The sequence below is a fragment of the Hemitrygon akajei genome, chromosome 19 (assembly GCF_048418815.1).
Source record: "Hemitrygon akajei chromosome 19, sHemAka1.3, whole genome shotgun sequence".
Classification (NCBI taxonomy): Eukaryota; Metazoa; Chordata; class Chondrichthyes; order Myliobatiformes; family Dasyatidae; genus Hemitrygon; species Hemitrygon akajei.
Window position 1 is genome coordinate 13799041 of NC_133142.1, and position 21618 is coordinate 13820658.

General features: G+C 40.2%; 1 protein-coding gene across 2 annotated transcripts; it reads left to right on the forward strand.

Moving 5' to 3' along the window:
- The first annotated feature begins 251 nt into the window (after positions 1 to 251).
- Positions 252 to 21257, forward strand: alas1 (aminolevulinate, delta-, synthase 1). 2 transcript variants are annotated; one of them, XM_073072098.1, is made up of 11 exons: positions 252 to 417; positions 6703 to 6917; positions 8134 to 8334; positions 9216 to 9353; positions 9475 to 9697; positions 10103 to 10287; positions 11200 to 11379; positions 13466 to 13630; positions 15909 to 16177; positions 17642 to 17804; positions 20956 to 21257. In XM_073072098.1, exons 2-11 carry the CDS (start codon positions 6716 to 6718, stop codon positions 21114 to 21116), a joined length of 1887 nt encoding a protein of 628 aa, XP_072928199.1. In that variant the 5' UTR covers positions 252 to 417; positions 6703 to 6715; the 3' UTR covers positions 21117 to 21257. The 2 variants fall into 2 exon arrangements, with proteins under 2 accessions (XP_072928199.1, XP_072928198.1); XM_073072097.1 differs by lacking the exon at positions 252 to 417 and adding an exon at positions 5383 to 5458.
- The last annotated feature ends 361 nt before the right edge of the window (positions 21258 to 21618 follow it).

The following is a 21618-nucleotide window of genomic DNA, read 5'->3' on the forward strand; positions in this document are numbered from 1 at the left end:
GTGTCCGGCTTTGAGCAGCAGACACTTGGCTCTTTGTTGAGCGAGTTGGTGCAGTTGCAGGAATGCCTTCAACAGAGGGCAGCTGAGCAGGAGCCGAGCAAGGTGGAGCAGACACGAACGGTACGAGGTGAAGATTCCCATTCAGCCAGGAGGGGGGAAATGGGCGGGGCCGGTGATGTCACGGAGGGCGGGGCGCCGGCGAGCTCTCGCGATGGTTGGCGGACGGCGGAGCGGTGATAAGCGGCGCCGACGGGGTGCGTAGCGCCAGTTCGTCCTCAGTGCAGGGCAACGCGGAGGCTGTGTGTCTCTCTGTCTGTCTTCGGTCGTGCTCTCTTGTCTGCCGTCTCCAGCAGCGCTCACCGTCGGAGGAAGAGAGTGAACTCTGCCAGCCAACCCCGCCACCAGCATTAACACCGGGTAAGAGAGCCCAGCAGTTCTTTTATTCTAGAAACAGTTTGACATCGGCTCCTTGGGCCTCTCTGCCATCGGCCTCGGTGACATCAGCTGGTCGACCAAGGACTGAGGTTGTTGATATGGTGGTCCAGCAACAAGTGGCTGACGGGGAGCATTCGGATTGCATTCGATTGAGGTGTCTAGGCCAGGACTTGGTCGTAGAAGGGAAGGGTTCTAAAACTCTATTGTCCACCTTTCTCTCCACAAAGTTTAGAGGAGCATTCCTGAGCTAGGAAGTCACAAACCCTCTCACGCCATTGCTTTCTCTTCAGCAGAAAATTATGTATCTTGTAGGCTGTAGCAACAAACATTCTTTAAGAGTGTATCCTCAGTCAAATTCATTAAGCGATACCTGGGTAATTGGCAACTTCCTACCTTAAGTGATCTGATATGAATGCTTGGTGTATTACAACAGCGCTTCCACATTCGTAAGATGTTTGACACGACCAATGATTTGGCAATGTTGGAAATCCTCAGCAGATTAGCCAACATGGGGAGAAAAACGTATTCAACCAGGAAACATTTGGGAGAAAATTTCTTGACATGGATTATTAAATGTGTTATGTGGTTAATCCAGTTTACAAAATATTTTCTGATAGTCAACAGCAAGAATAAATATTCTAAAACACTTATTTTTGTATTTTTTTTACTGCTATTGCAGCAGTTGTGTTTATTATTGGGATGAATAATAGTCTCTACAACACTTGATTTAATCACTTTTTCTGAGCAGAAAAAATCAAAGCAGTAGTAGATCTGAGGGATTCTTCCCCCCCCCCCCCAATTCTGCAGTCTAATCTTTTACTTCTCACCTGCCTGTCACTTTACCCAGGGTTCCAACCCCCCCTTCACTTTCTCCTGTAGCCCACTCTCCTCTTTTAGCAGATTCTTTCTTCAGCTCTTTACCTTTCCCACCCACCTGGCTTCACCTATCACCTTCCAGCTAGCCTCTTTCTCCTCCCCTCAGCTTTTTATTCTGGCATCTGACCCCAACTCGATGCTGAAGAAGGGTGTCAGCCTGAAATGTCGACCGTCTATTACTTTCCGTAGATGCTACCTGACTTGCTAACTTCCAGCATTTTGTGGGTTGCTTTGGATTTCCAGCATTTGCAGACTTTCTCATGTTTATTGTATTTGTAGTAAGCTGGTTCTGTATGTTAGATCGAGATGAACTTTCTATCTGTGCTATTTCAGTGTACATACTTTTAAAATTAGATGTTTAGAGAACGCTGACTACTGTCTTCAATACATTGAAAGTGAATGGTTTTATTGGGATGTTGTTGCATTCTGTGAGCATCAGCTCTAGCCTCTGATGATCATTACTTGTCAAAATTGTTTTCATCATTTCTGTTCCTGGAACTAAAACAGTTTCAATTATGAAATGAGTATTCCTTGGTTATACTGCTTTTCAACAATTTCAGTTTCCTCTATGCTTTTTCTTTCCTGTGTCAGTATTAATATTTATTAAATGTTTTATGTTGAAACATTTCTGAAAAGTCTCTGGGAGGCAGTTCAAATTTTTCATATCCCAACGTCCTGTAATTTGCTCCTCCTTAGAGTATGTTAATCATTTTTGTTTCCTTCAGTTACATGACAAACATTTCCCAGATGTTTGGCAACTTTTGGGAGTATACATTTCAGCAGTTTTTAAGGAGTATTTTTCATAGTTCTGGCATGCTCTGCTTGCATTTTTGTAAGTATTCTGACTTTTGTAAATCTATAAGCGCGCAATGACAAAGGATGTCAAATAAATAAAAGAAATCCAAAATATTCAAAACCAACTTCAGTATTTTGACTACGGTACTGTGTAGAAGTTTTAGCCACCCTAGCTCTGTGTGTGTGTGTCTATATATATCTAAGACTCTTACACAGACTGTATCCTTCAGATTTGAAGTTTGCATGCATTCTCACTTGTTTTCCAAAAAAGTTATTCTTGTGTTGTGGAAAAAGTAATGTTCATGTAGATAATTAGGTTTGCAGCTGTTCTTAAGGAACTTGGAGTAAATCTTGCAGTTTGAGTAGTTTCCAGTTTAAATTGGCAATCAGTCTTAGAAATTTTGTTGCCAATTGTGATGATTGAAGAAGTTGCTTTCAGCTGGCACTACATTATTTATTATTTAGCAATACAACATGAAGTAGGTGCTTCGACCTTCCGAGCCACATTGCCCCAGCAACCCCACAACAAACCTGAGTATCCCTAACCGAGAATACAACAATTTAAAATGATCAATTAACCTACTTTATGTCCATGGACTGTGGAAGGGAACTGGAGCACTGGGGGGAAAACCCATGAGTTCCACGGGGAGGACATACAGAATCTTTATAGTTGGCACTGGACTTGAACTCTGGAACACCCTGAGCTCTAATCGCGTTGTGCTAACCACTAAGCTACTGTGGTGCCCACCAATTCACTGTATTTAGTGAACTGTGTAAAAAGTGATGGTGATCCTTAAAGTATCTTGATGTTCTCCATGACTTTAAACAGGGCCTTAAAGAACCTTGAGTTTTGTCAGCAGCTTGAAATCTTTTGTATCTTTTGAAGGATTGAATATTGTTTCTGGTTTGTATAGGTTTATTACAAAATAATAGTACTACATACTGTGCAACAAAAGTAGACTTGAGTGCTCTAAAGTATTGGATTGACAAATACAGCCTACTTGTTGAGCCTGATCAAATTCACTTTTGATCAGTATGATTTAATATCATTGGATCAAACTAGTGAATCTTTCTGTGGAAAATTTGTCTAAGCATAACAATGCCAGTGCCTGACACAAGTTCAGTGAACTCTTTATAAATTGTATAGCCTGATGTGGTTGCCAAATCAACCCCAACAAATTTAAATTTTAGAATTTTTACTTTAATCCATTTATCTTTAACCAGCATTCAATTGATTTATTTTACATCAATGTCAACAAAACAGCTGTCAGGAAGCAGAGTGGAGACATGCTCTTATCTGTATCAACAGTGCTTTTGGGGTGGAGATGGCTGAGAGCCTCTCGTTCCGAGGTGTATCACTGACACTTTGTCCTGGATCAGCTAAGTAAACATGATGGCCGGGATAGCACATCGCATCACTGCTTGCTCAGAAGGCCAAGGAAATTTTGATATAGTTATATCTTGATGCGTTGCAACTGCTCGGCCCAAGACGCTGAAAATTTGCAGAGAGTTATGAATGCAGCCCAGTCTATGGGGAAAAACCTTTACTAGTCTTCCCTTTATTGGCCCTCTGCACTTCCTGCTGTGTTGGGAAAGTAGCCATTGTAATCAAGGACTGACGTGCGAAGGGTTTTTTTTGTTCTCTCCCTCCCATGGGGTAGACGATGCAAAAGCTTCAGAACACGCAGCACAAAGCTCAAGGACAGCTGCTATCCCACTTGAATGAATGTCTTGTGCAATAACGATGAACTCTTGATCTGCTAATATACTTCTCACCCTTGCACTTGTCTACCTGCATGATGTTTTCAATGTAATTGTAACATTATATTCTACATTATCTTTTTTTTCTCCTTTGTACTACCTTGACCTGGATTCAGTGACCATTTTATTATGTTTACCTACAAGAGAAAATCTTCAGATGCTGAGAGACACACACACACATACACCCCCCCCCCCCACCCCGGAGGTACTCAGTAGGCCAGGCAGCATCTATAGAAAAGAGTGCAGTTGACGTTTCAGGACTGGAGGAAAAAATTGAGTCAGGAGGAGAGGGAAAAACACAAGGTGATAAGTGAAACTTGCGGGGGGGGGGGGGGTAATGAGTTGGAAAGTTGATTGGTGAAAGATGTAGGACTGGAGAGAAGGGAGAGTCTGTTGGGAGAAAACAGAAGGCCGTGGAAGAAAGAAAAGGGGGAGCAGCGCCAGAAGGAGGTGATGAGCAGATAAGGTGAGAGAAGGAAAAGTGGGTGGGGACTGGTGAAGGGAGGGTGGGCATTAACGGGAGTTGGCGAAATCGATGTTCATGCCATCAGGTTGGAGGCTACTCAGATGGAATATAAGGTGTTGTTCCTCCAGACTGAGTGTGACCTCATTGCGACAGTAGAGGAGACCATGGACTGACATATAGGAAGTGGAATTAAAATGCGTGGCTACTGGGAGATCCCACTTTTTGTTGTTGACAGAGTGTAGGTGCTTGGCAAAGCGGTCTCCTAATCTATGTCGGCTCTCACCAATATACAGGAGGCTGTACTGGATATTGTCGATGACCCCGACAGACTCTCAAGTGAAGTGTCACCTCACGTATTATTGATTTTAATTTATTCTTCAAGCCTTGTGCCATGGTTGTTCAGTGGGTGAAATAATTGACCAATATTTGTTCCTATAGCCACAGCACTAAAAGTTTGCCACTCTTTTGAAGCTATATGTAGTCAAGTTCCACTGAAAGTGTATTTTATACTTTCTAAGTGAAGTGATCTGTTAAACAATTTATTTTCTCTGTAACTAAGGTCATATTACTCAATCGTAATTTTTTTTTACCTGCTGTGTAGCAGGGGATTATCTGATCCTCATAGCAACTAGTTCAAAGCAGATTCAGTGGCAAGGTGCACAAAAGGAGCTAGACATCGATCTCCCTTTAGGATTTGTACATTCCCTATAGCAATAACTTAGGAAACCCTGTAGAAAGAAAATTTAAATGCCTGGAGAAATAGTTTAGGGAAACTTATTTGTAAAATTTAGTTATTATTTTCCCATCAGTACCTGGAGCAAACAATTTTAAGGCAGTTCTAATTTTTCTTGCATTGTATAAGCTTTGGCAAAACCTCTGTGCACCATTGTTAAATGCTATGAAGAGATGACAAATATGTCAGAACCAGCTGTCTAATTCTGAACCCTTGTTTGGAAACACTGGATCGTAGCCCATTTGAGATGTGAGTTAGCATAGCCGAGGTTTAAAGCTTTGGTGTTTCTTTTTGTTTTGTGAGGTGGTGTTTCTGAGTACAACAAACATGAGCCTTTTCAAACGTGGGTTTGGTGTTCGGTATCTGAAATACCAGTGGAATACTTTGTTCAAGTGAGTTAACTTTTCAAATCTCAGTGCAGTTGAGTTGTTTTTCAAGCTTGTGAATAGTGTTGTGCTCAGATAATAAATATGAAAACCCAATTTTGCATGTTGATTTTTAATTGACTTTAAGATCTACTTTCCCAGTATCTTCGTTCTCATGAAGACGTATTGCTAGAAGTGTTTTATTTCTGCTCAGATCTAAACAGTTACAGTAATTTATTGTATTGTATGCTGAAGCCTGTAGCTTGAATTTAATACTATACGTATTTTAAATGGACGATTGCTGGACATGTACAGAAATTTGTTAAGGCATCAAGTTGATATATTTTTGAACAGGTTAGTAGATATACAGGAAATTTATTTCTTTGTATAGAAATTGAGTTTCTATTTCTTTCAGGAAAGAATATAGTTAAATTTCAGAAATGGTATTTCAGAATTGTGCAGTGAAATTATACTTAAGAGAAAGCAATTTGTCAAAATAATATTGCATGGCACTTTTATTAGTAAACATTAATGTTGAATGTTAATAGATAAAAATCTGTATTAACTAAATATAGTAGTGAGGGAGTCTCAGAGCTTTTGCTGGTTTGCACAATTTATTTTGGAGCAACAGGGCTCCAGGAGTCTGATTCGGAGAGTGGGCATGAGGCACAATTTTACGCCACTCTGGTTATTACTCAACTGAATTTTAGCTCATTGATAATCATCCCAGGTTTGTCATTCAAGTGTTGGTGTTTTTTTTCGCTCTCTTCCCTTGCAGTTGAGATGGTGCTTTTAAGATTATGCAGATTTCATGATCAATTATCTTGCATTTGATAACCTTTTTAATGAAGTCCAAAGCTTCGTAGTCTATCCTGATAGCCTTGTTATTGTTGGCTTTTTCTACATGAGAATTGAAGTCCAAGGTATACTTTACAGATGCTACTCCTGTAGTTTACTTTCTGTCCATCTTGTTCTCGTTTTGTGTACAAGGAACATTTGTGCTGTAATCTCTATGCATTAAATTTTGTGCTTCTGTACTGGAATTAATGGAAGTGAGTCAATTCAAGTTTTTGTTGGATCACACACTGGGAAAAGTGGATAATGGTATTTATCTGCTCTTGCATGTTTTAAGTTTAAAAATGTTTAGTGACACAAATGGCTGGAAGTGTAAGCAAAGTAGGGAAGGGTTGTAACTGTAGAACGTTTTCCATCCTTTCTGACTAGTTCATTGTCATTTTATTTGAACGTAAGCCATTTTCTTCTTCCTGTAGGTTAAGGGCTACAATGGAGGCTGTTGTTCGCCGTTGCCCATTCCTTTCACGAGTGTCTCAGACTTTTCTTCAAAATGCTGGCAAGTCACTGATCTATTATGCACGCCATTGCCCTGTGATGATGATGAGGGCAGGAGTCAAGCCTGCAGTGCGTACCGTAGCAACCTCAGCTGCTCACTGTCAACAGACCAAAGAAACAACACCAGTGAATGAAAGTAAGTGTTGTTTAAGGAGGATGAGTTCCTTATTTTAATTCTGACTTCTATATTTATAATAAGACAGCACAGATGCAAGACGTGCTGCAGATGCTGAACATTTAGAGCAATACTTACAATGTGCTGAAGAAGCTCAGCAGGTTTGTCAGCATCCAGGGGTGGGAATTAACAGTCAACGTTTCCGCTCAAGACCCTTCATCCTGATCCCTCAGGTTGATCCTGAAGCATCAGCTGTTCATTCCCACCCATAGAGGCTGCTTGAACCAGTGAGCTTCTCCAGCACATTGTGTGTGTGTTGAATAAGACTGCAGAATGGAATGAAATTTGTTCCTACTGATATGTAAAATTGAATTTTTTTTCTTTTGCTGAGTGATTTATCGAGCACCCACATAAAATAAGCTTCAGGGGAGTGAAATGGATAAACTGAAAATAACATGGAAAAATGATATTCTGGCGTCCATTGATTTTAAATACTTCAATGCCAAAGTTTCCTTGACTTTTAATCCCAAGCTAACAATATATTAACGTTGAGCAGTAGTATGATTTCAGTGAGCGAAAAAGCAGCATCACATTCAACTCCACATAGATTTCAGATTTGATAGGAAGCTTATTAAATTTTTGGGAAATATGTGGGAAATGTTTCATTGATGCAGTTTTTTTTTTTAGGGTTATTGTTTTGTATTCCACAACTCAGTGTTTCATGGGTTTGCATAATTGACTGCAAATTAATTATAACAACTTCAACCAGAAGCAACACACACAATGCTGGAGGAACTCAGCAGGGTCAGGCAGCATCTATAGAAATGAACAGAGTCGATGTTTTGGGCCGAGACCCTTCTTTGGGACTGGAAAAGAAGGGAGAAGATACCAGGATAAAAAGGTGGGGTTGGGGAAGGAGGATAGCTGGACGGTGATGGGTGAAGCCAGGTGGATGGGAAAGGTACAGAGCTGGAGAGGAGAGTGAACCATAGGAGGAGAGGACCCAGGGGTAGGTGCTGGGCAGGTGAGAAGAGATAGAGGCCAGAGTGGAAACTGGGGGGGGGAAGGGATTTTTTTTACTAGAAGGAGAAATTGATATTCATGCAATCAGGTTGGAGGCTAGTAAATTCAACTCAAGTATTTTGTCAAATAATTTATTGAAGTTCTTGGACTTGTAAGGAATGTTTTGTTTGTTGTTTCTGAGTCTTCATTTCAAGAATTCCTTAATTTATTACAGAACCTAATAGTTCGACTCCAGCTTCAAGTGCCGCTGGACCCCAGCTTCCACCGGGGCACCCAGTCCCCAGTGCTGGACAGGCTGCTGCTTCTAAGTGTCCATTCCTTGCTGCTGAGATGAGCCATGGCAAGAGCAGTGTTGTTCGCAAAGCCAGCGAAGAACTTTCTGAGGATGTGCAACAAATGCACACAATGAGAGAGGGTAAATTTTTTGTCTGTTTTTTAACAATGTTCTTTTGATTTTTGTTGATCAAAACTTGCTGGAAGAAGCATTGTTATGTCGACACAAGATGATTTTCCAGAGTGTTTCCTACCACTACCAGCTTAAATGGATGTTTTATGTGCAGCAAAGCTCCATTCTTGATTATAGGACAGAGAGGTGCAGTATTATGGGGAGCTGCGTTTATGATAGCCATCACCTTGCAGTAATTCCTTGGCCATTTATTTCATTTCCATTAAGTCACACATTACTCCCTGAGATCCATTCTACAATTTATGCCAGTTCTGAAATCTCATACCGTTGCCTGTTATCAGCACTACCTAAGCCCTTCCCTAATTCAGGAGCCTTGCTCTTCTGAGAAACTGCGTTGCGTATGAGGAGCACAGCAGCGCTGTACTGGGAAATGTCTGTTCACGTGTCCTCAGACTTGAGAGGACATGACAAAGGAGGACTTGTCTGCGACTGCTTACCCATTCAATATGGTGATGTCATATTCATATATTACTGCCTTACAGTACTAAGTGTCTTAAAAACTGAACAAATTTGTCTTTTTCATGAACTATGTCCATTCCCTAAATCTGTTAAGTAACACTGGTGGGTTACATTGTCATCACTGATGAAATAACTTGATATGAAAGAAATCCTGTAGAAAGGCATTTCTGTTTGCCAGGCAGAATTTGAGGACAAAGGGGTACACATTTCCAAAAGAAAGTGGTGATTATGGACATTTTTCCAGAAAATTAAATCATCTGTAGTATGGGGGTCATCTGTACTCTTTGCTTAATGCTACTGAAATAGCTATTTTTATAGTTAAAGTTGTAGTTTTCACCTAAAGTCTTTAATTTAACTTTTCATCGCTGCAGAATTGTCTGTTAATCCAACTGCAGACAACATTAAAACAGCCAATGGACATGATAAAGATGGCCTATTGAAAACTCTGCATGGGACGGTGAAGCAAAAGCCTGCAGTTTCTCATCTCCTTCAGGACAATATACCAAAATGTGAGTGTAAACAAAGGATGGAAATGGGCAGTCGGTAGTGCCAACCTTTTTCAGCTTGCTCTCAAAATTCCTCCCTGTATGTATTTCTAACCTATAGAAACTTCCTCATGTACTTCTGCAGCAGTTCCAGCTTTCAAATATGATGGATTCTTTGAAAAGAAGATTGATGAGAAGAAAACTGATCACACTTACCGTGTTTTCAAAACGGTGAATCGTCGTGCTGATGTTTTTCCAATGGCAGATGACTACTCTGATTCCGTGAGTGTCAAGAAAGAAGTTTTTGTTTGGTGCAGCAACGATTACCTTGGAATGAGCCGCCATCACCGTGTTGTAGGGTCCATAATGTGAGTTTCTGAATTTTACTTGTCCCTAAAGAGAAGTTATTTATGATGCAACATCTATGTTTTATCATTTGATGTATTGCTCTTGGATTGATTTTATTAAAACCTCTTGAGAGACTTCATGCCTGTTGTACTTTAAAACTTTATACATTAAATAATTAGGCATTCAATACAAGCTTTTTCTTAACCCAAAAATATGAACCAGGTTGATGTACCTACAAGGCAGGAGGAGCTAATGTTTTGAATATGACTTAATTTTGCATGGACCCTTGCCATGACATCTGTCGTTTTCAAATGCATAAACAAAAAGCAAAATTTTATGTCACATTTACAAAATACTATTTAAAATGCTAGTAAAATGGTCTTTCTTGTTTCCTGCCTGATAAACTTCTCATTTTGTGTTTTTAGGGATACCCTTCGGTGCCACGGTGCTGGAGCTGGTGGAACCAGAAACATTTCAGGAACAAGCAAGTTCCATGTTGATTTGGAAACTGAATTAGCTGATCTCCATGGCAAAGATGCAGCACTGCTGTTTTCATCATGCTTTGTAGCAAATGACTCTACACTTTTTACATTGGCCAAAATGCTTCCAGGTATGAATCAACAATATTATATGTCAAAACTGGAATATTCTAGGCAAACATTTCCAAGTACCCGATCTGTCTGAACCAATATTCCATCGTTGATCACGCTGTTCTCAGATGTGTTCCCATCTCTCAAATTTGTCTGTCTTTGTTTCCATTTTCTTTCGTAACTACATAGAAATATTCAGTATTTGTTGTCTATAGTGATGTGTGTCCAATTTGTTGGATAAAATGGACCGTGGTGGTGGTGGCATCCGTCGGTCTCGGGAGACCATGGATCTGCGCCTGGAGTTTCCAGGGTGAAGGCCTGGGCAAGGTTGTATGGGAGACCGGCAGTTGCCCAAGCTGCAGGCCTTCCCCTCTCCACTCCACCGATGTTGTCCAAGGGAAGGGCACTAGGACACATGCAGCTTGGCACCGGTGACGTCGCAGAGCAATGTATTGTTAAGTGCCTTGCTCAAGGACACAAACACCCTGCCTCAGCTGAGGCTCGAACCAGTGACCTTCAGGTTATTAGTCTGATGCCTTGCCCACTAGGCCACGCGCCAACACCAAAATGGACCAGAATCTCTGCTATTCAGTGTAACTATGTTGGATGTACATACTGCTGGTGAGAACAGAAGCTGCTTCTATTCTTCCTGCTTTAACATCTAATTACTGCTATCCTGGAGCCATTTATTATGTAATAAAAGCTGACCCCATGGATGTTGACTGTATTTTTAAGTGAAGCAGAAATCTCATTCTCTTTAGGAAGAGAGTGAGAGTGATTTTGTATTTGGGGATTTTATGGAAGTCTCATTATTCCATCAATGCAACTGCACAGGATGATTTTTCTAGATTTATACTGTATATTCTTTGTTGGAATGGTCCTAATAATTCAAATTCTGGTACTGAGCTCTTGTTATCTTTTAATATGGCCAGGATGTGAAATCTACTCTGACGCTGGAAACCATGCCTCCATGATTCAAGGAATCCGGAATAGCAGAGCTCCAAAATTTATATTTCGCCACAATGACGTTAATCATCTGCGGGAACTACTGAAGAAGTCAAACCCAGCCACCCCAAAGATTGTAGCTTTTGAAACCGTCCATTCAATGGATGGTATGCAAGGCATTCAAATTTGAATATAAAGTAACTGTAGAATGAATGTTATTTTATCATATTTTTCATACTTCTCTCAAGACTGAAGCTATTTTGACCACAGAGCCCAAGGCAGCTGCTAGGAAACCCATTCTCTCATGGAGAACTTTGAAAAGTTGTGAACTGGGTGATCAAATCCAAAAGAAGTGTTCTGGGGGAGACAACCCTAAAATTCCCTTGAGATCAATCAAGAAATAAATGCATTTTCTTCCTTCAGACACTGTAGACTTTGTATAGGGACCATCCGTCACCATGGATGTCCTGTCCTTATACACTTCTATTTCCATCAAGCTCTCAGTTTCTTTCTCACGAAAAGAACCAGCCAATTCCCCTCCACCATAGCCTTCCTCTGTCTGGTAGAACTGGTCTCTGCCCCCAACTATTTTCCCTTTGATTCCTCCCACTTTTTCCAGGCTCAAGGAGTAAGTAGCCAGAGGCACCCGTATGTGACCTAGCTGTGCCTGTTTCTTCATTGGCTATGTAGAACAGACCATATTTTAAGCCTTCCCCAGTAATGCTCCCCAACTCTTCCAGCGCTACATTGACGACTGCATTGGTGTTACTTCATGCACCCATGCTGAGCTCATCATGCTCAGTTTCATTAACTTTGCCTCCAACTTCCACAATGCCCTTAAATGCACTCGGTCCATTTCTGACACCACCTTCCTCTTCATCAATTTCTCAGTTTCCATCTCTGGAGACAAACTGTCGACCGACATCTTTTACACCGACTCCCACGGTTATCTTGACTATACCTCTTCCCACCCTGTCTCATGTAAAACTGCTATTTTCTCTTCTCAGTCCCTTTGACTCTACTGCATCTGTTCCTAGGATGTGGCTTTCCTTTCCAGAACATCAGACATGTCCTCCAGAATACAGTATTTCCCTTCCACCATTGGTGATGCCCTCAGCTGCATCTCAATTTCTTGAACATTCGCACTTGTCCCATCTTCTCGCTGTCTGAACAGTGTTAAAAGTTCCTTTTGTCCTTGCCCAGTAACCTTCATATCCAGTGCAGTATTCCCCACAACTTCCATCTCCAAAGTATCCTACCACCAAACATATTTTTGCCTCTCACTCACAAACCACACCCCCCACTTTCTGCAGGCACCCCTTGTTCAGTCATCCCTCTCCATTAATCTCCCTCCCAGCACTTATCCCTGCAAGTGGCTTAAATACTACACCTGCCCATTCAGAGTCCTTCCAGGTGAGGCAACACCTCACCTGTGAACCTGCTGAGGTTGTCCATTCTGTCTGGTGCTCCCAAGGTGGCCTTCTCTACAGTGGTGAGACCCATCATAAATTGTAAACTGTTTTGTTGAGCATCTCTGCTTCATCTGCCAGAAGTGGAACTTCTTGCGGAACATTTTAATACTGATTCACATACTGATTGTGTCAGTGCATGGCCTCTTGTGCCAAGATGAGTCCACCCTCTGTGGAGAAGCAATACCTTGTATTCTGTCTGGGTAGCTGCTGACCTTATGGCATGAGTATCTCTTTCTCCTGGTAATTTTTTTTCCTCCTCCTTCCCTCTATTCCCCACTCTATCCCCTTCTCACCTGCCTATCTCCTCCCCAGTATCCCCTTCCACTTCTCCTATAGTCCACTCTTCTATCAGATTGCTTCCTCTCCATTCTGTTACCTTTCCTACCCATTGGCTTCACCTGTCCCCTTCTAGTTATCCTTCTCCCCTTCTGCCTACCTTATTAAAAAAAATTCTGGTGTCCTTCCCCCTTTCCTTTCTAGTCCTGAAGAAGGATCTCCGCCTGAAATCATTTCCATAGATACTGCCTGACCTGCTGAGTTCCTCTCGCATTTTATGTGTGTTCGTGTAGACTTTATATGTTACTCCGAATGCTGGGTAACCAGCTATTGTGGTTTACCACATCTGTGCAAACTGTTTTACTGCTTTGAACTAAAATTTGTTTAAGTTGGTTTTAAAGAACTTCTGGTTCTTAAACAAAAGATGTGATAATTACACTATTGTTTTTTTTTGATTTGTAGATTATTAGTAACATTTCTCAATTGTTCAAATTCATTCCCTCAGGTGCAGTCTGTCCATTAGAGGAGATGTGTGATGTAGCACATGAATATGGTGCAATAACTTTTGTTGATGAAGTCCATGCAGTTGGTCTATATGGTCCACGTGGTGGAGGGATTGGAGATCGGGATGGGGTCATGCATAAAATGGATATAATATCTGGAACATTGGGTAAGCTGGCCACAAACAGAGATGTTACTACAAACCTGGTGTCTGTTCTTTTATCAAGAAAAGCATTCATTAAACACGAGGTTAAATTGAAAATCTGATCTATGGAATAAAATTGCAATTTTGTACATTGTTTAAAAGAACAGTATATGCTACTAAAATCAGTCATCCGAGATACTTAATGTACCTCATTAATTGCTCCTTAATAAACCTTGCCAAAAAAGCTCATGTCACTAACTTCGAAATCATTTTGAGCATTGCAGCTGAATCACAAGTGTTGACTTCACTAGATAAATGACAGAGGGGAAAAGTTTAAACCATGTTATTTCAACTTTAAGGAAATGTTATGTAGGAGATGGGAAGTAAAGGTGGTGAGCTGAGTGCATGTAGTGAAAATAGATAAATATGGAGAAAACAAAAGAATTTTCTTTGTTTTCTGCAATTGAAAGTAAAATTGGTGTTTAGATTTCAACATACCAGCTGTGGATTTTGTTCCACAAAGTGGGGTTTTGTTTTGAGATTCATACAGTGAATGATGTTGTAAATCTGCTAATTATTTCTAATGGCAAGAGATTCCATGTGACTCCAGTCTCCAGTAACCTTCAATGAACAGTATCTTCAAACTAACTTGCTGTCCAACAGGAATATTTGCCTCTAAAGTGTAGGACATCTTTAGATGCTTAAACAAGTGTAGATGCTTAAGCATCTAATCACCTTAAATAGATTCAAATGTATATGTTTAAAAGTTTATTTTGTAGTTTGTCTGCACCACTTATCTGTAATCCTTTTGTGACGGGCAACTGATTGGAATACAAATGAACTCCTGGAGTCTGAGAAGCTGAACCCAGAATTTAAATATATGTGGGGTAATCTGGAGAATTACTGATCTAGCTAGAGCCTTTTGAGTTTGCTTTTCAACCTGTTGAGGACTAAGTTGATTCTAAGGGGTTATAATTAAGAATTTTGTAAATTGTGGCTTCTGCAGCTCGAAACCTTCAAACTATTGTGTGCTACAATATATCCTTATTCCCCCAACAATGTGCACAGTTAAACATTGCACCTAATACAAGGTGCTGTGGCTTAATTTTTTTTTTTAAAAAGTATCTTGGCATTATTCAGTTTTTGTCAGTGGGAGTTCTTATTGGAGATTTGCCAAGTGAATTGTTCTTTTTCTTTTGCTTCAATTGTCTTGCATCAAATATCACAATGACCTAGATAGCTGTTTACTTCAAAAGTCTAACTAAAGTTCTTGTTACCAAGTTTGCTTGAGCCTTTACAATTTCAAACTCCAGTATCATTCATCAAAATTTCAACTGACATGGAGCTGACAATGTAGAATGTGTAAATGAATGGTTGCAACAAAGTAGTCGTATGCAGTTGACAGACTATTTACTAAGTTCTGTTAAGCAGGCGCTTTCGATGTGAATTACAGCCTGTTTTTAGCCTTTGTAAATTTTTAAAGTAATCTGCTTTTGTGCAGAATGGTGATGACTTTTGTACAATTTGTACTTTGAAATTGGGGAAATGTGCTTTTTTCTGGAACTGGGTGTTGCTATCTTAACTTTTCAGTAGCATTGTGTCCAAGTGAGCAGTGAGAAGATGAGGTTAGTTAATATCGGCTATTGTTAAGCATTGATGGGGGTATCATATGTCGGTCATTAAAAAGCACAGGAAAAGGCTCTTCAGCCCATCTAGTCCATGCCAAACCATTTAAACTGCCGACTCCCATCGACCTGCACGGGAACAGTAGCCCTCCATTCCCCTACCATCCGTGCCTATCCAAACTTCTCGTAAATGTTGAAATTGAGCTTGCATGCACCACTTGTGCTGATAGCCCGTTCTACACTCTCACCACCCTCTGAGTGAAGAAGTTTCTCCTCATGTTCCCCTTAAACTTTTCACTGTTCACCCTTAACCCATAACCTCTAGTTGTAGTCCCACCAAGTAGGGGATTGATGTTCACTTTTGGCTTGAGCAGTAGTGTCAATTTTAAATTTGAGTGTAGAAAATACAAGGCCTGTAAAGTTGAAATATAAAATGAAACGTAAGTATGGTATTATTGAATAATAACAATGGACACATTTTAAATTCACAGATAAAATCTGATTTTTAAACTTTTAAAAACAGATTAAAACTTTCTTGTGTTGCTCAGTAAGCATCTAAGTTTTCTTGTTTTGCCAATTTTTAATTGGATCTGTGCATTTGGGTTGATTTGTTACCTTTCCAGACACTGCTAGTTAAATGAGATTGCAAATGGTTGTATGTTTTTGTTTTATTGCAGGAAAAGCGTTTGGTTGTGTGGGAGGCTACATTGCCAGTACTGCATCCCTTGTAGACACTGTCCGGTCGTATGCTGCTGGCTTCATCTTTACTACCTCACTTCCGCCAATGTTACTGTCTGGTGCTTTGCAGTCTGTTCAAATCTTGAAAAGCGAGGAGGGAAGAGCACTACGCCGTCGGCATCAACGAAATGTAAAACACATGCGTCAGTTACTTATGGATGCTGGTTTACCTGTGGTCCACTGCCCAAGTCACATCATCCCAGTCAGAGTAAGTATTGATTAATAACTGTTTTCTCAGTATTCCTTTGGGAAGTTTCATCATCTTCCTTCCTTCATCTTGGACATCTACCACACCTTGTCTGGCTCTTCTTCCCCCTTACCTGTAAACCTTTCCCGTGCCACACTTGTGAAAGGAAAAATTGGAAAAGAATTGGGGGCAAACTGCACACCCAGAGGATGGGGGTGATCTAGACCTCACTCCCAGAAAAAGTGGTGGGGCCAGAACCATGTGACATTTCAGAAAGATTTGGGTGAATCTTGACTTAGTATAAATACAAGATTTTGGACCAGAAGAAGCACATTCATCTGTGTGGCTCTTTAGCAGCCAGCATGTGGATTGAATATATTATGTACCACATGCCCTAATTCTGAGTAAATTATGCAAAATTCCCCAGTTTTTCCTGCAGTTTCCTATTTTGAAATTGTAATCTTTTTGTACGCTAAGCTGGGTAATGGATGAGATCATTTTTCTCAGATTGCATTTGGCAGCTAAGAGCTACAATGCCAAAGTCTAAGTAACTTCGCATCTAATTACCGTAACTGGTAAATTATTTATAGCATGGGTGGGGAGAGGGGAATTCTAGTGGAATTATTGAGAGTTTAAAGTTGCCAAAATGAGAGCCATCAGTATCAGATTTATTATCACAGGTATAGTGTATGATATGTGTTGTTTACAGCAGCAGTACAATTAAATACAGAAAAAAACAAAGACAATACTCAAAAACAACTGAGTTGCAATAGGTGTGTATGTATGTCTTGAAAATAGTTAAGGTAAAACAGTAGTGCAAGGTTACAGAAATAAAGTAGTGAGGTAGTATTCATGGGCTCAATGTCAATTTAGAAATTGGATGGCAGGTGGGAAGAAGCTGTTCCTGAATCTTTAAGTGTGTGCCTTCAGGCTTCTGTATCTCCTTCCTGATGGTCACAGTGGGAAGAGGGAATTGTCCTGGGTGATGGAGATCCTTAATGATGGACGCCACCTCCCTAAGGCACTACTCCTTGAAGATATCTTGGATACTGTGGATGCTGGTACCCATGATAGAGCTCACTAATTTTCCAAGTATATGCAACATATTTTAGTCCTGTGCGGTATTCCCTCCCAATACCAGACCGTGATGCAACCAGTTAGAATGCTCTGTACAGCACAGTTTTAGAAGTTTTAGTGTTTTAGTTGCCCAACCAAATCTCCTCAAACTCCTAATGAACTATAGCCACTGTCCTGCCTTCTTTATAGCTACATCAGTATGTTGTGTCCGGGTTAGTTCCTCGGATATATTTGAGGAACATAAACATGAAATTGCTTGCTCATTCCACTTCTGATCCATCTTAGTTAACCAACTAATTGTTTGAATATATATTTTAAGAAGAACTTGTCTACAGGGTCTAGGTTTAAGAAATGAAGGTTTGAATTGGACATTCATTGATTTTTGTGTTATGCTTATGCCAACTTTAGGTTGCAGATGCTGCTAAAAACACTCAGATCTGCGATGAACTGCTGAGTAGATACAACATTTACGTACAAGCTATCAACTACCCCACTGTTGCGCGTGGTGAAGAGCTCCTGCGTATTGCCCCAACTCCTCATCACACTCCTCAGATGATGAATTATTTTGTTGGTAAGTAGACTTTGTGTCAATGCCAGTGAAATTTGAACACCATACTAAGATAGGAGCCTAGTTCAATCAAGAAAGTTTCAAAGCAAACTCAAAGGGTTATTAACAAAATGGGTGAAATGCATTGAACTTTGAACCAATGTTCTGCCCTGAGTGATGGGTCAAAAGCCTAGAGTAAGAAAATATTCAAATTTACAATACAGCAGTTTTGTGTGTTTTTTTTTTGAAAGATAGGTAAAAGTGATACTTGGCAATGGTAAATGCATATCATTTGTCTAATATGTGTGACAGCAATGTAGCTGACACTTTCTGAAATAGCCATGCAAAAATCATCATATTAAACTGCTTCCAGCCAGGCAACCATCGACCACTTGTGACCTCTAACATCACCAATAAATGATGGCCTTGCAAGAAATTCCAAAGTTTTCAAAGTAAATTGTTGTCAGAGTTCTTGTAGATCACCATAATACAGCCCTGAGATTTACTTTCTTTTGGGCATACTCAACAAATTTTTATGATATTAACTGTGCAAATGCAAACATAAGTAGCAATAACTAATGAGAATGAGATACGATGGTCTTTAAAGTGAGATAATTGGTTTTGGGAACATTTTAATGATGGAGCAAGTGAGTGTAGTTAGCCCCTTCTGTTTTGAGAGCCTGATGGTTGAGAGGGAGTAACTGTTCTTGACCCTGGTGGTGCAAATCTGAGGTTCTTGTACCTTCTACTTGATGACAGCAGTGAAGGGGGAAAAAACGAGCATGGCCTGAATGGTTGGCATCTCAGATGGATGCTGCCTTTCTATGACGGTGTTTCATATAGGTGTGCTCAATAGCAGGGAGGGCTTTACCTGTGATGTACTGGGCTGAATCCCTGCATCTTGATGATGAAAATTTGATGCATTGCTTTCAAAAACTATATACTCGAGAAATGGGGCTGATCACAAGGCAAAAAAGAGGTCATTGCCATCATTCTCTGTCATTGGAGATTGAGAAGACTGAAAACTATATGAATAAATTCCAGGTTAGCTATTGGTGTAGATTATAGAAGCAAATAGATGGTTATGATTTCACATAAAACTCATTAAGTTTCTGTCTCTGCAATGTTACTGTTTTAGGGTGTTATCATGAGGAAATAAAAGGAAAATTTTGAAATTGGTATCTTTAAGTGTTGAAGTGATAATTAAGGGTAGATACAAGCAGATTGAACAAATTACTTTAAATTTAAAGACCTTTGACTTTTTAAGTACCACTAAAATTGACTTGCCAGGTTGGTTAAATCATGAATTGAGTATTTCCATATTGGATATGCAATTATATGTGTATGGGTGAAGTACTGTTGGGCTATGATTACTAAATATGATTTGACCTCAGTGAGGATTATACCTGATCTCTTTGTATTAAATGAATTGTAATATGGCTTATGTTTAGTCTTTGGATTTGCTGACCAGTATCTCCATAAAATGGAAATTTAGCAGATCCGTTCGAGTAGAGTGTCAACCATGGGAAGCAGTCCTTTTATTTCACCCACTTTTGAGCCCTGTAAGAATTTGTTTCAACAAAATTACCTGCTTAAGTTTTTTTTTCTTTAAGCACCAAAAATTTTTAGAAATATTGTACTGGCCCCTGAACGTGAACATTTAAATGTGTGAATGTTGAAAGTTCTATTTAAACAGTTTTGACAACCTGAGACAGCATTGTCACTATAGCTGACCTTTTGTGCTACATCATCCTGTACTAGCTGGTGTGCTGGGACTATGATGGTGTTGAGCCAAAACATATCCGGCCATTTTCCCCAACCGACCCCCCCCCGCCCTCCACCTCATAGATGCAACCTGATCTGCTGAGTTCCTCCAGCTGCTTGTTTGTTGCTGGGAGTTCGCTTAAATGGCATAGTCCAAGGTGCAAATGAAGGACAAATTTGAAGATAAGATCATTAAAGTTGGTACATAGCAGTAGGATTTCTTGATGTTAATTTTCTGTACTACTTGATTTCTTTGTCTACATCTTGTCTCCTTGGTGCGTCTGAGGGTCGTCCTCTTTCAGACCCTTCTTTATACTGCCTCACGGGATCTCAGGTGTCAATCAGGTTGCAGGTGATGCAATCTCTCTCTCAACCAGCCCACTTTGCCCGAGGGCTTTACAATGTCCCTGCGAGTTGGCACGTCTGCAGTTCCCAGGTGTCTCCTGAGAACAATGCCACAGTCACCAGCTTTTGTCCCAGTGGAATGCGGTATCCAGCACGTCGCTGTCTTTCCATTCCCTGTGTCCATTCAGCCTGTCTCTCTCTCTCTCTTGCTCTCTCTCTCTCGTTCTCTCCCCGCTGCCGCTCTCTCGGCTGCTGCTAACTCTCTGATCCAAATTTCATGCTGTCTTTGCCTCTCAGCTTTATTCTGCTCGTTTTCCACCTCTAACCCCTTCGCCAAATTTAACAAGTCTGATTTGGTGCTCATAAATTCACACACGTCCATCTTTGCTGGTTTTTCTGTCTGGCTACCTGCGTACCAGATCCAAATTATTTTTTTTGACTTACAATCCCGATTGACTGACCTCCCCCTTTTTGGTGTCAAATCCCGAGACGAGAACCCCACTCTTTTGCCTGTCCCTTTAACCACACCACTCTCTATGCTACCAACTCCATGAACTAAGCATCCAATTTACATAGGTTTAGCACATGGGTAAACTGAATGTTGTATATTGCTTTCCTACTCGGGTATTTGCAATTGTGTGGGGGGGGGGGGTGGGGGAGAAGAAAAGCTACTGGTTTTGGATACGGGTGTTCCCCCTTTACAAAGTTAGAGCGTTCCTATGAAACCTTCCTTAAGCCGAAATGGCGTAAAGCAAAGAACCATTAATTTATACGGGAAAAATTTTCGTAAAAGCGAAAATCCTCTTTGTAATGCAAAAAGGGTTACTAACGCAAGTCTTTTTGTAAAAGCGAAGTGGTATAAAGTGAACATTCGTAAAGTAGGGGACACCTGTACTTCAAAGTGGATTGTTTTTGGTTTTCCTAAATATAGTCTAATTTATGGGTTACTTTGAAATTGGAATACGTATCAAATAGCTGGGCTTCATTTTGTTTTTGAATAATTGTGGTGAGAATTTTAACTTGCTGAATTCTGTACAACTGAGTATATCTTTTGTTTCATTAACAGAAAAACTGTTGCTTACATGGAAGGAGGTTGGATTGGAGTTGAAGTCCCATTCCTCAGCTGAATGTAACTTCTGCCGAAGACCCCTCCACTTTGAGGTGATGAGTGAAAGGGAAAGATCCTACTTCAGTGGAATGAGTAATCTGATAACTGTGAATGCCTAACTTGGATCTGTCTCAGTTTGGACTGTCCATGTGTTAGAATTTAATGTCAAACAATATTGTATGTTTTTATAGAAACTAACTACATATTTAATAAGATTATTTCTGTAGTACATAAAAATCTAAATTTAAAAAAACAGAAAACCAATGTTTCAGTCTCTTGATTTATTTACGGTGTTGTAAAAAGAGATTGGGGGAAGTGGGAAGTAGTGCTGATGGAGGTATTTAAATAAATCAAGGTAAGAAACTGAGGACCTTCCAATCTGATGGACCATTACGTAAAGGACTAATACATTTAAGTGTGAAGGAAAAATCCCTGAAGAGAAACTTCCTTAATGTGAAATCTACTAATGTGTAGTAATTTTAAGAGTCATTAAGGTGAATAGTGTGGTAATTTTAGTTACATTTTAAGTGCATAATAAAGAACTAGGATTGACAGGGGTTGTGTAGGTGGAAATTCACATTGGCCTTACACCACTGACTGCAGAAGAGGTTTATGAAAGTG